Genomic DNA, 15,083 nt, shown 5'->3' on the forward strand with positions numbered 1-15,083 from the left:
TAGAAACATTAAGCTTTTCCCATTACTTTTATCTCAAGCTGATTTTGTCTGCTTAATCTCTGTGGCCCAGTATTCTATTAAGACCAGAGGAGAACATTCAGTAAATGGCCAGTAACTGCATCCCTTGCATTCAGGAAGCAACTTCTTACCAGCCATCTCCTTATCTTATGCCAAAGGAAACCAGTAAAGGAAATGTAAAATTCCAACTGCAAACATACTCATTAACTGCATGTTTTTTTAAAGACTGGTTCTTAAAACTCCAATGTATTTTTTTTCTTTTTAGGAAATTATTTGCCAGAAGAATAATGTAAGTATATATGTATAATATATATATTAAAAATAAACATGCTTCACACATTTTTGTTACATATGGATTTATTTATATCCTGTGAATATCATTTGTGGGATATGCAGTGTCATTCTACTAACTTTTGTGTAAAACGGGCAGTACATACATACATACTTGTTGCCGTTCAGTTTGAAATGCCAGAGTTCCCAGCAGTGAAGGTTCATAAACTGTTAATAAAATCATTTCTAGGTTTAACTATTTTAACTTTTTTTCCACCAATTTTTGCCTTTTGTCTGTTTGCAGTTTTCTTAACACAGGCAAACTGCCTTGCTTTTCTGCTGTCACTCACTCTGTCTCCTGTTATCCTCACATCTTCTCTTGGCATAGCTTTGCGTCCTTGAAAATTTTCTACATCAGTTAGGAAATGTCACTATTAGATAGATACACCATTAGGTAAAGAAGTATGTAATCCACCTCTCTTAAAAAGTCTCCTACTTCTCTTAAAGAGCATGGAAAACACTCTAGTGAACAGAAAAGGAGGTGGGTTGTTGTAAGTTTTCCAGGCTTTTTATTTATTTTGATATTAACAGGAAAAAAAATATCAATATAGTCTGCCCTCTTTATCCATGGATTCAACCATCCATAACTGGCCATGTTCCAGAATCATTATCTCCTGACGTTTTGCCTGCATCTGTGGTAGGCATCCTCAGAGGTTGTGAGGTCTGTTGGAAACTAGGAAAATTGGGTTTATATATCTGTGAAAAATCCAGGGTGGAAGAAAGAACTCTTGTCTGTTAGATGTAGGTGAAACGTCAGGAGATAATGCTTCTGGAACATGGCCCATACAGCCCAAAAATTTCACAACAACCCAGTGATTGGCCATGAAATCCTTCAACAGAACAGGAAGTCATTTCTAATGTTGGTCATCCAAATACTTCCAGGAAAGCTGCTAGCAGTCCATAAAACCAGTGGTCTCCTACTTCTTATCTTTCAGCACCTGGTATTCAGAGATATATTGGAGGGAAGATGAGGAAGCCAAATTTTTTCATATGATCAAGAGAACTATATTTTAGTTGGATTTTCTTTTTTTTTTTCATATGATCAAGAGAACTATATTTTAGTTGGATTTTCTTTCATACTGTTTTGCTTGCATACTGATCCACTGTTTGGAGTTATTAGCCATGATGAGGCTAATCATGGCTAATAACTGAATTTTTCCCTGTTGGTTTTCTCTTTTGGTTGACATTGCAGTTACTACATTTTACATTTTGTATGGTCTCATTCCTACATAAAATGTTATAAACATTCTCAATCATACTTCTATTTAGACTTGCCATCATTCAAAGGAAATTCAGTAACAGAATTGGGCAGGATATTTTTGCTTCTATTCTGGGTGTTCAATGGCTACATCAGAACACTGTATCAAGAACAGGAAATGTGTTGGAAAGCGATTATGTTTTTCAAATGAGAGAAATACACCTTCTTGGACCAAGTTGGATTGAGGCACAATGGGTCCTTAGTATCTTCTGCAGTTTGGTTCTCGGACCTCCATGGATTCCAAAATTCAGGGGTGCACAAGACTTATTATATACAGTTACATAGTAATATGCTGTTTCCTTATATGAAGTGGCAGAATCAAAGTTTGCTTTTTGGTTTTTGTTTTCCTATTTTCAAGTTATGGATGGTTGAATCCATGCATACAGAGGCCAGACTATATTGGCATTTTTTTCTGTTAGTATCAAAATCAATAGAAACTTTTAATGTCCTCAGCCAGAATCAACTAAACTATCTCAAAGTGCTCACGTTTTAGGAAGGCATCCAATTCTTTATGCTTTTGTGACCTGGGTCCCATTGTTATAAGCTGCTCCTATGAAAATGAGTAAGCTCCATCTGTTTGAAAGAGGTCTGGTTTTGGGGAGGATAATAAACCAAAGGCATGCAGACAGACCATGGCATGGTTGGCCTGGTCTTGGCCTATTTTATGCCCTTCCAGTGGTGTATTGTGTGATGTTGTTTGTGATGGTCTGCTCTCAGTGTAAAATCAACAGTGCTGAGTGGCAAGCAAGAAGTGGTAACAGTAAAGTATGGAGATATACTCCATGCAAAAATGGGGAGGCTTCATTCAAATCTGTAGATTGCCTTGCCTTGTGCATCAGAAGGTTGCATAACCCAAAAAGCCTGTATATCTTTATTCAAGAACCCAAGTACATACTTTTATTCATAAAATTGAAAGCAAGATATTGTAAAAGGTTATCCTCTTTCGTGTGGTGCAGTTCCACCATTAACATGAAGTTGTTACAAGATGCCTTTTACTTAAAAGCTCCTTTATAAACTGCTCTCTGAGTGATTATATCTTATATTTCCCAAGTTAGAGTAACTCAAAGTATTGTGGGAAAATGATTTACTACAAGAAAAGGAAAAAAAATCTCATCTAAAATAAAAAAAAGAAAATTGAGATAATTGATCTAACGATGAAACATGAAAAAGTTTGAAAAACAGGAAGGCTTATCTAAAAAATTAATATCCCAATTCATTATAACTTGTGGATTATCCTGCATTACAGCACCCATTATTGGTCACAGTTTTAATACTTCTCAGCTAAATAGCAAGCCTCGATGAAGCAATGGATGGCACAGTTAGTCCTTGTGCCGACTGAACTGCTGACCTGATGGTCGGTGGTTCGAATCCGTGAGATGGGGTGAGCTCCCATCTGGCAGCTCCAGCTTCCCAGGCGAAGACGTGAGAGAAGCCTCCCACAGGATAACAACACATCCTCACATCCCCTGGGCAGTCTTTGCAGACAGCCAGTTCTCTCACACCAGAAGCCATTTGCAGTTTCTCAAGTCACTTCTGACACGATAAAAAAATAGCTAAATAGCAAAATGTTCCTTTTCTCTTGTCAAAGCAGATTCTATCTATATATTTGTACTCATTACAATGCTATTAACATGTTGACTTGATTGCTTACAATTATGTGAGAAATGGGCTTAATAATACACTCTAGATTTTGTCATCTGTTATAACTGTTAGACAAATTTCTGCAGAGAATAGTTTTCACCAATAATTTGGAGGCAATAAGGTTGTTATTGATTTTTTTTTGGATTGGAACAAAATGAAACAAAGGCTCTGTGAAGAATTGATCTGCCATCACTATCATCTTCTTGCCATTTTCTTGTCATGCTAACCAAGAATAATTGCAGAAGGACATAATGAATACTGTGAAATTACGGCTTGCTCCTGATTGTAGCAATGACAGGCTCAGTAATGAACATGTCCACTTCCTCAAAGCTGGCAGCATCTCCTATGACAAAGAGGGCATTTAAAGAGAACAATATGATTGCGTATTTAGAAATATATTTCACTGAAGATTGAGAAAAGTTTTTTTTCTAATTTTAATCCTTAGCTCCAGGTGGTTTATAGTTCCTCCCATCTAGATATTTATAGTGTAATACGCTGCTCTCTTAGATACTGATTACAGGCGTAAAAACAGCTGCCAAAATATTTGGTCGTATTTCAATAACAATGGTATAGCTTCAGATTTTTCTATAATATTTACTATTGTAGTATACAGTTATATCTCATTTAATATAACTTTTTAATTGAAAAGTTGGTACCAGAACAGAAATAACAGGAGAAAAAAAGATAGTTTCCTTCATCACAGCAAAAGAAGAGTTGTTCAACATGTTTCAGCAAACCTTTTCTTCATAACTAACAGTTAATTTTTTTAAAATTTATTTTTATTGGTGAATGACATAGACAAAACATAAATATAGACGGATGTTGACAGTACAATGAGAAATATATATCCATATATATAACCCATACACATATATATCTATGTATATACACACCTATACACCCACAAAGGGAAAAAAGGAGATTTTTTTTCATGTCAGGAGTGACTTGAGAAACTGCAAGTCACTTCTCATGTGGGAGAATTGGCCGTCTTTAGGAGGCTTTCTTCACGTCCCCACATGAGAAGCTGGACAGACAGGAGCTCACCCCATTCCCCGGATTCGAACCGCCAACCTTCCTGTCAATATGGGTTTAACCTATTGTGCCACCGGGGGGAGGGGGGGCTCCTGTGCAGTGAAATAACCAGCAAAACACTTTAAGAGACCACTTGAAAGTTATTTCCAAAATGCACCCAGGGATGCCTTTTTCTTTGAACAACCTCCACCTCTTTTATAATTTCCATTTTAGTGGCTGCATTTACAGTGCTATGCTTTTCTAACACCTTGGATATAGCTGGAGAGACAGGTTATATACTCTCCTCTCTTCTCTCTGTTTTACTCTTCAGATATCCTCATGGAATCTGAATCAAGCTGTTTTTGACAGTGCGTGTAGATACAGTTGAATCCTGATCTTTGGCAGGCCAAGCTTTATTGCATTGTTTACTGCAAATCACACTGCTTTGGCTTGATACCGAGAGTCCAGTCTTCCTTCATCATTTGCACAGTGCTGATGCTGCTTTTAAAAACCTACAGTTAGACAAAGGACAAAGAGGAAATGGGAGTTCTGGGTGAACAGAAAAAGCCTTTGTGAAAAGGAGATTCTTTATCAGATGCTTTATTAACCATGGTGTGCCTGTAATGTTGAAAACGGAGCTGCTTCTTAAAGTCAAATAATTAGTTTTGTAGTACTTGTCCAAAATAAAATTTTACCCATAGCTCCAAAAGCTTCAGTTGCACCCTTTGAGCTTGGGATGCAAGAATATTATTTATTTTTATATAGCCGACTTAATGACACCAGTTAGTTTCTGCCCACTTGAAACACTGCTCATTGCTCTTCTTTCTCTTTCCTTTGCCTAATGTGTGACTATCCAAGTTAGGAATGTTTTGATACTTGTACCTAGATTTAATGTTTGAACGTTTAAATTTTATGTATGTCTTATGTTTAATGATTTTAATTGAATTTAAATTCATAGTTATGTGTAGTAATTAGTTATTATGATTTCTTTGTGTACTGTATGTTGACATTGATTTTTTGCCATTAGTATGATGTAAACCACCTTGAATCCCCCCAGGGGTGAGAAAAGTAGTATATAAATACATTAAAGAAAAAATACATAGATTTTAAAAATTCCATCGGTAGGAGTTATGTTTCTCATTTTACCATCTGGATAAATTAGACCACAGTTTTCACTAGATTTAGTGACTGCTGGGGATGATTGGAATTACATTTCAAACACATCTAAGGGATATCAGGTTCAGGAAAAAAGCTATATCATTACTTTAGAAAAAGGGACAAGTAAAATAATTTCAGTTCCAACTAAATGATGGTTAATTTCTGTTTTGTAAAATATTGCTGTTTTTACTGTATTTGGGTTTTTCTGCATTGTTTTGCATTTTTTGTTGTTTAACTGTTGTTCTGGGATTCATAGTGTATATCTCTATGGGTTCAAAGGAGGGATATTAATCATCTACTTCTTAATTTGCCAGGAGAATAATTTCAAAACATGGCTCAGAAGTCTTATGTGCCGCCCTGAATTCTCCATTGGGAGAAAGATAGGGAAGACATTAAATATTATTTTGTAAAAAAAACCCCCCAAAAACAGTATTTACATTACAATATAATAGTGACATTTACATTGCGAATATAGAAGCCTAGCTGCATGGTCTGAGAAAAACCCCAGAACAGTTTTAGCTATTGAAATATAATAAAAAGGACTGCATATAATGGTATTGGCTACATTAATGAGTCATCTACTAAGCACATGTTTTTCTTCCACAGATGTGCACTGGCAACTATATATTTCTTCCATATATGATAACTCCTCATAATAAAGTATATTGCTGTGACAGCAGTTTTATGAAGGGATTAACTGAGCTGATGCAACCTAACTTTGAACTGTTACTTGGACCAATATGCCTCCCTTTGGTTGACCGATTTGTTCAGCTTTTGAAGGTGGCACAGGGCAGCTCAAGGTAATGTCTTCACATGTCTTCTGCTTTAGTTTTAGTAGGGCAAAATCTGTCAAAAAGAGGTAGAACTTACTTGCCTGTAGTTTTTATGAATGGTGAGATGTAGATAAATGAAGTGTAATGACATTGTACAGCAGTCCTGTTCAAAGTAGTAGTCCATGGTGCCCCATGTGTCATTGGCTTCTGGCCAAATTCTTGAGTCTGTGTCATCATATTTTCCTTAGCTAAAGCTATGAAAGAAGTGGTTCATAAACTTGGGTCTCCCCAAGGGACTTGTGCTCCCAGAACCCCTAGCTATCATGGCCATTGGTGAGGGCTTCTGGAGATGCAGAGCATTGGAAGACCAAGCCAAGAGGACCTTAGTGTGGCTTGGCCAACTAGAGGCTACAATCCTATTCCATCTTCTTCAGAAATTCAAGAACTGGAGTATGAGAGAGGGAGACACTATTTCAACTCCTCCTGTTAACATAGCACCCATATTTGGAGGCCCCTCACATTTGACTCACTGCCTGTATCCTGTAGTCTCTGAATATTTTGAGTTCTTCTGAAGTTGAAAGGATGTTGTGCAACTTGGGGTTTCTTCCATTCATATACTATATATAAGCAGTGACTAAGCATTACATTGTACATATTTTTCCATGCAGACCCCCTATTTCTGATTCCAGTTTTAGTTTATGTTTGAGGTAGTAGTGGAATTTAAACCCTTCATTTGTACCTTACTGTAATAGCCAGATGATTTTTCAGTCTTACATTGAAGATTTATTTTCTGTTCTAGCCAGTACTTCAAAGAGTCAATTCTTAATGACATCAGAAAAGCACGTAACTTGTACACAGGGAAAGAACTAGCTGCAGAACTGGCAAGGATACGACAACGGGTGGATAATATTGAACTTCTATCTGCTGACATTGTGATCAACTTATTGTTATCTTACAGAGACATTCAGGTAAGAACCTGCTCATCTTAATTTAAAAACACTGCTTTTATTATCTCTATTTTACTTTGATAACATGATTAGTCTAATACAAGTGAGACCTGCAAACTAATATTGCTGGAATACTGTTCTTCACCATTCCAATCAGTCTAGTTTATTGGGTTGTTGTGAGTTTTTTGGGCTGTATGGCCATGTTTCAGAAGCATTATCTCCTGACATTTTGCCTGCATCTATGGCAGGCATCCTCAGAGGTTGTGAGTCTAATTTATTCTCTTCCTCCTTGCCATTTTGCCTCCCTGGTAATTTACCATCCTTTTGCTTTCTAGAGATCCCCCAAAGGGTTTTATGGCACACTCAGTCACTACAGCAGCTTTGGTCACCAATTATTATGTTTGTTTATATACTGTTTTTTCTCTCCACAAGGTGGTGGTGGTAATAATAATAATAATAATAATAATAATAATAATAAATTACAATCCCCTCTCTCTCCCTGAAGGGACTCAGGGACCAACATCTCCCTGAAAGCAATTTTTAGTGCAGACACATGGAAATATCCATCTATGCTCACCAGACATTATTAACATGACAGCTTAGCCAAAGCAGCCTTTGGAACTTGGTGGTCCTGCAACAAGTAGTTAAATCCTAGGCCAATAAAATGCCAGCACTTCCCCTCTAATCAGGGAATCTCTGATAAATCCCAAACTACAAAAAGATCCTTCTATATATGCTGAAAAAAGGAATGTTGCTTATTACTTGTGAGAAGTCTGTTTCTCACAGATAAGGGGCTAACCTCTTGACCCACCCTAAGGGATGTTGGTATGCGAATGTATTATAATGTATTTAGTTCTCTCCTTATCTTATTCCTGCCAATTTGGAGCAAATAGGGGTCCTTCCATACAGCCATATAACCCAGAATATCAAGGCAGAAGATCCCACAATATCTGCTTTGAGCTGGGTTAACTGAGTTCACACTGCCATATGTTCTGGTCCAAAGCAGAAAATGTGGGGTTTTATTCAGCTGTGTGGAAGGGGCCTCGGAAGAGCAAAACCCAGACTACAAGAGGTTTGTTCCTTATTTCTAGAAACAGCCCTATCACACGAAAGAACCAGTGTTCCTTTTAATGGCACTTACATCTCATTGCAGAGTGAAAGCACTCTACAGTCGCCAGATTTAATAACAGAACTAGATTACCATGGCAACTTCGTACATCTGTAGTTTGGAGTGTGGAGAAGAGTGGGTGCATAAAGGCTGCAATTCTGTGAGTGCCTCCCCCTCTCCACCTTCTTATATCATACACACTGGAATACCCTCTTGAAGTGTAATAGCAAGGTTACACAAATTGTGTGAGATTCTGCTCATACATTGGAACTTTTGAATTTCCCCCCTTTTGATGTAGCACCCCACAACGTTGATCCAAACACTACTTTCAAAAGATGGACCCCCAGAACTGGTGTCTGATGCTAGACAACATAATGTGATCATATGAGGGGTTCCAGTGCATGTCCACTGGACCTGTGTGAATATATAGAGTATGATGGGGATATCATCTTATTCTTACACCTTCTGCAATTTCTTTTACCTTCCTGTTCGTGGCTGCAAGCTTCTTCTCAGGTGTTATTTAAGGGAAGAAGGTGATGCCACTTGAAGGTTGAACGTAGTTACCAAGTTGTGCCCATGCTTCTCACAATTACTTCAGGGAAGAATGATTTAATTTTTCATCCCCATATATTATTCTAGAACAGTGGTTCTCAACCTGTGGGTCCGCAGATGTTTTGGCCTACAACTCCCAGAAATTCCAGCCAGTTTACCAGCTGTTAGGATTTCTGGAAGTTGAAGGCCAAAATTTCTGGGGACCTACAGGTTGAGAACCACTGTTTCAGAAGAAAACCATTTTATGAATAGTCCCTGGAACCCCAAAGGCCTCAGACTGATCTTCCATCAGTACAAGGGAGTATTGACTCAGGACTCCCTTCTGTGCCATAGAGTTTCACTCAGATTTTAAATGTTGCAGTATATGATAATAGTGATCTAACTAAGATCAGTGCATATAGAAGAATCTTTCCACTCTTCTGGATGTAGAGCACTGTCTCCTATTCACATCATGAACATTATTGATGAACTTTGGGTTGACATGGATATGAGTTAGAGGCACATCATCATGCAGGCAATAGTCAATGATGTGTTCGGAATGCAAACACATACACTACACATGCGCACAGTGGATAATATGTCTAATTGCAGTTATTTGTATTAAACTGAAATACTATTCTTGAGAAATAGTTATATACATTCTGATACCCAAAATGGAATCTTTTTCCTCACCTTCTTTAAATGCTATCTTAATTTGGAATGAGGATGCAGGACATTTGTATAGAAAGTCAATGGCTAAAAGGGATTGGATAAAAGTGGTAGGAACAGTGGAATAGAAAGAGGAGGGATGAATGAATGTGAACTTTATGATTCTGGAACCATTCTGTGTGCAGTAATTGTATATCATTCTGCCACGTGATCATGAAAGTGGGAGCAAATCTTCTTTCTTTGATTATGTTCCTGTCTTCTGTCTCTTGGAAGGATTATGATTCCATTGTGAACCTGGTAGAGACATTAGAAAAACTTCCAACCTTTGACTTGGCTATGCATCTCCATGTGAAGTTTCATTATGCATTTGCACTGAACAGGTAAATACTTTTACTGCTAATGAAGTTACCATGCTTTATGTTAAATTCACCGTTTGTCACAGGTTTGCAGATTTTCTCAGAACTTAACAAGCAACTCACTTTTGCATCTATCCCACATCCTTTACTGTTTCTTTCACAGTGTACAAGATAGATTCAGCTTTTGCTCTGTCAGTATTTTACTTTTCGTTTTGCATATGATTAGGAAATCAGCTGATTAAAGAGAAAATGCGGAGAAGCAAATGTTGATGTGAGTGGTCCAGGGAACAAATGATTGTGCAAAGCACAAATCTAAAATCAGCATGGTTCTATCTGGATAAGATGGCACACACTTTGGGCTCTCATACCAGTTCTTCTTCTTCCAGATGGTGCAATAGGGCTCAAGCTATTCTTCAAGGACACAAAACAAAAGCCAACTAAGTGGCTTTTGGAAAGCATGTTCTTCCCCTTCTTTCCTAAAAACAAGATAAAAGAGCAAATGGTTTAAATTTGTTTCCTTGTATCCTTGAAAGTTTAGCTCTTTATTTAGGATGATAACAATAACAATAACAAATCAGTAATTGTTTTGCAATTTGTGACAATGATGGTGCTTTACTAAAGTATTAGTTTTTATCATTTGAAGACACTGCTAGCCCCAAATGCTTTGATAAAAAACCATGTTTTCATCTGCCTTCGGAATACACCAGTATTAACTCTTATTGGGCATCTTTAAAGTCAACATGGGGCTTGTTCTGCTTAGCATTCATCCTGAAATAATGTGATATTCCCTAAACAGGAGGGAGGGAGCCAAACAGGAGAGAGGCCATGTGAGTTTAGTACAAAACAAACCCATTATGTCAAAGTGCCAGGTCTAATTGTGGGATTGTGCCATGTCTGAACCAAACAAAGTGGCAAATGCATAGTACATAGGTGAGAATACCAATGCTACAAAAACTAGTAATCTGTGGTTTATATTACCCTAACGTAATCAGTATCTTATAATGTGTTACTGAAATGACAAGATGTAAAATATCTTTTACATATTTTATTTTATTAAAATATTGTTTAATATCTACATGAAGCCGCTGGGAGAGATCATCCGGAGTTTCGGGGTATAGTGTCATCTGTATGCAGATGATGTCCAACTCTGTCACTCCTTCCCACCTGCTACTAAGGAGGCTGTCAAGGTTCTGAACCGGTGCCTGGCCGCTGTAATGGTCTGGATGAGGGCGAACAAATTGAAATTGAATCCAGACAAGACAGAGGTACTCCTGGTCAGTCGCAAGGCCGAACAGGGTATAGGGTTACAGCCTGTGCTGGATGGGGTCGCACTCCCCTTGAAGGCGCAGGTTCGCAGCTTGGGTGTGATCCTGGATTCATCGCTGAGCCTGGAGCCCCAGGTCTCGGCGGTGACCAGGGGAGCATTTGCACAGCTTAGGCTCGTGCGCCAGCTGCACCCGTACCTTGGGAAGTCTGACTTGGCCACGGTAGTCCACGCTCTGGTTACATCCCGTTTAGACTACTGCAACGCTCTCTACGTGTGGTTGCCTTTGAAGACGGCCCGGAAGCTCCAACTGGTCCAACGGGCGGCAGCCATGATACTAACAGGAGCAGGACACAGGGAACATACAACCCCCCTGCTGTACCAGCTCCACTGGCTGCCGATCTGCTACCGGGCTCAATTCAAGGTGCTGGCATTGGCCTATAAAGCCCTAAACGGTTCCGGCCCAAGATACCTAACTGACCGCCTCTCGGCCTATGAGCCCATGAGGACTTTGAGATCTTCTGGGGAGGCCCTGCTCTCGATCCCGCCTGCGTCACAGGCACGGCTGGCGGGGACGAGAGATAGGGCCTTCTCGGTGGTGACTCCTCGGCTGTGGAACACCCTTCCCGTGGACATCAGGCTAGCTCCCTCCCTGTTGATATTCCGCAGGAAATTAAAGACCTGGCTGTTTAAGAAGGCATTTGAACAAGAAGTGCAATGATTGGTAATTTGGCCATAGGAATGGAACAACGGAAATGATACCGGATTGTGGGTTTGATGATGAGACGACACGGAATGGCTTTTGTAGTAATGTTGATGTTTTTGATGAGGATGTTTTTTGATAATGATGAATTGTGGATTATTTTACACTATGTCTTGTATTTTGCACCTGTTTTTCTATGTTGTACACCGCAGTGAGTCGCCCCTGGGCTGAGAATTGCAGTATATAAGCGAAGTAAATAAATAAATAAATAAATAAAATGGACTGTATTTTAAATGGATATTTGACCCATTGTAATTGTGTTAGATTACTCCCATCAGTAGATTTCCCAACCAAACAGCTGAGGACAGAGAAGAGGTAAAATATGATTAGGATAGCGGGGAAAAGTTAATTAATTCACGTATTCTCTTCTTTTTTACATCCTTGGTTTTGCACATTAGCAGAAATGCACAATGGGAAACTGTACGTTTTGTCATTGCTTTGCCAGAGAAAAATGAAGTGGGCTATTCATGAAAGGGCACTTCAGATGTGTTTATTAATTTTTTTATTTTTATTTTGCATACACAGCTCTTTTGCCCAACAGTTTATGGAAAACCAAAAGTAGATTTTCATATGTGATAACTGTATGTATTATTTCATCACATATGCACATGTTATACACCTAGCATAATAGAGACACGTGTTAAAGTTTGAATGCTATTTTTGGTCTATATTTAAGGATGGCAGCTGAAACAATTCTGCATTCCAGAAAAAATTGTATAAAAGCGAGGTCAGCCAAAGGATGCAGAGGAGACTGTGTGGTTCTTTGTTGGGCACATGGAATGCAAAGCCTTTTTCAAAAATGGGTCAGTTTCATGGAAGAGAATTCATTCTTTTACTAACAAATCAAGATGTGGTTCAATTTTCAAGTTTCTTGTCAGATACAAATGAGAAAAGCAGTGTTAGCTCTTGAAAAGCCACAACAGTTATGAGGTTAGAATATGAGATACATTACATTTATTATTGGTTTCCTCTTGCTTCAGCTCATGCCATTCAGATACTTAGGAGCAGTCATACTGCAAACTGAGAACTATTTTCTAATGTCTTAGTATAGAGCTTTCCAAACATTTTGTGTTGTGACGGACTTTTTAGACATGCATCATTTTACAACACAGTAATTCAGTTTTACTAGCAAACTGGAAGTTCAGCTCCAATGCCTTATAAGAGATACGGACACATGCATAAATTGTAATAATGAAATGAATGGGGACACAACACATCTCATGAAAACCTTTCATTTTTATTTTAAAAAATATATGGTTTGTAAGATAATAACATATATTTCCAAGATTGTTGTCATTTTCTGTCAGCTGACACACTAACATGTTGTGACACATAGTTTGGAAAGTTCTGTATTAGTGTAATCTGAAAGGATGCATTAAAACATATTGGAATTCCTGCAGCATTATTTTCTAGATGTAATGTGCATGTGACCGAGAGACTGAGAAAGAGAATCGAATGAGGTATTGCTTTGTCTGCATTTTTACTGGCTTCATCTCTTTTCCATCTCCCTTTCTACCCATGTCAAGCTTGCCTTTCAAACATTGTGAAGTGATTAGACATTAGAACAACAGAAGCCTACAACAGGTTGAAATGTTTTTATTTTATTTTTAAAAACAGACGAAATCTACCTGGAGATAGACAGAAGGCACTAGATATTATGATCCCTCTAGTGGAGTGTGAAAGCCAAGTAGCTTCAGATATGTATTGTCTTGTGGGACGAATCTACAAAGACATTTTTCTGGATTCTGGATTTACAGACACTGAAAGTAGAGCCCAAGGAACATTGTGGTAAGTTGTCCTTTGCTAAAAGATTATATATTTTAGTTAAAATACTCCAACTAATTATTAGAGGGAAACATTGACTGCTAATTAGCTAGCTAAATTATAGAATCAGGGAATTTTAGAGATGGATGGGGCGTTTGTTCCAACTCCTTGGCATTGTGGAATACACAACTAAAACATTCCTGAAATGTGTCCACCCAACCTGTGTTTGAAGACCTCCAAATATGGAGAGTCCACCACTCTCCAAAGTATTCAATTGTCAAGCTAATTTTACATTTTAAAAGTCCATCTTAATATTTAGATGGAATCTCATTTTTTGTCATTTGAATCTATTAATTTGTGTTCTAATCTCTTGAGCAGCAGAAAACAAGCTCACTTCATTTTCCTCATGACATCTGCTTTGGTATTTAAAGATAGCTATCGTGCCACTTTACAGTCTTCTCTTCTCCAAGCGAAATATATCCAGATCCCTAAGTCATTCCTCATATGTCTTGATTTCTAGTCCTTTGGTCATTTTGGTCACCCTTCTCTGTATATGTACCAGTTTGTCAATATTCTCATTGAACGGTGATGTCCAGAACTATATTCTAAATGAGATTTGACGAAAGCAGAATAGAGTGGTACTAATACTTTATCTTGATCAGGACACTGTGATTGTGTTGATGTAGGCCAGAAAAGCATTGGCACTTTTGTCACACCGTTGACTCATGTTTACTTTTCACGTGTACTGCTTTCAAACTAGGTATCACCCATGCTTTGTTGTATTTCATTTTTCTTGCCTGGATTCATTACTTTACATTTATCCCTGCTGAAGCTCATTTTGGCCCAGTTATCCAATTTGTCAAGGACATTCTGAGTCCTCATCCTATCCTGTGAAATATTAGCTATCTCTCCTCATTTGGTTTCACTTGCAAATGTGATAAGCATGCTCCTTATTGTTTTGCTGTTACCTTCAGATAAGTAATTTAGGGCAGGACTGAGGGAATCAATGGATCAATTTATCTCACAAAAGCACTCCATAAGGGGTTTTAATATTTTAATGCCTTCTGCTGAGTCCATGTGCCTTTTGTTCCTGTCTTTTCTCATGATCTGCTGGTTTCCAAGCTGAGTGAATTTGGCGAGTATGATAAGATCTCTATTAATACCAACACAAAAGTGACAAGTTAATTATTAGCTGCCAGATATTTCTCAGACATATTGTTGCTGCCATGCTAACTGTGTAAATCAGGAGCTTTGCCAGCAACCCAGGAGCGAGTCTGAGTGTTGGTCCTAAGCTGGCTGTGAAGGGGATTCTTCCAGTGCCAGCTTTTAAGATGAAGAAATGACATTCGTGAAGTGAGCATTACCGTGGAAGTAGCCTATGGTAGAGAGGAAGGAATGGGCAAAGGAGGATGGTTGTTAGAGTCTAAAAAGAGTAAATGATTAAGTCAAATGACTAGCAGAATATTTAAATGTCCTTTAAATGAGAAAGAAC

The 15,083-nt window shown here is 38.2% G+C and overlaps 1 protein-coding gene across 2 annotated transcripts in view; it reads left to right on the forward strand.

Annotated features, from left to right (window-relative positions):
• MAP3K5 (mitogen-activated protein kinase kinase kinase 5) overlaps positions 1-15,083 on the forward strand; it is a 120,140-nt gene that overhangs the window by 41,950 nt on the left and 63,107 nt on the right. For both annotated transcript variants that reach the window (XM_060753435.2, XM_060753434.2), the window contains exons 3-7: positions 284-307; positions 6,023-6,216; positions 6,989-7,157; positions 9,718-9,824; positions 13,445-13,615. In XM_060753435.2, the coding sequence (XP_060609418.2) occupies positions 284-307; positions 6,023-6,216; positions 6,989-7,157; positions 9,718-9,824; positions 13,445-13,615 (665 nt within the window). The remainder of the gene's footprint in view (positions 1-283; positions 308-6,022; positions 6,217-6,988; positions 7,158-9,717; positions 9,825-13,444; positions 13,616-15,083) is intronic.

The sequence above is a fragment of the Anolis sagrei genome, chromosome 1, assembly GCF_037176765.1.
Source record: "Anolis sagrei isolate rAnoSag1 chromosome 1, rAnoSag1.mat, whole genome shotgun sequence".
NCBI classification, from domain to species: domain Eukaryota; kingdom Metazoa; phylum Chordata; class Lepidosauria; order Squamata; family Dactyloidae; genus Anolis; species Anolis sagrei.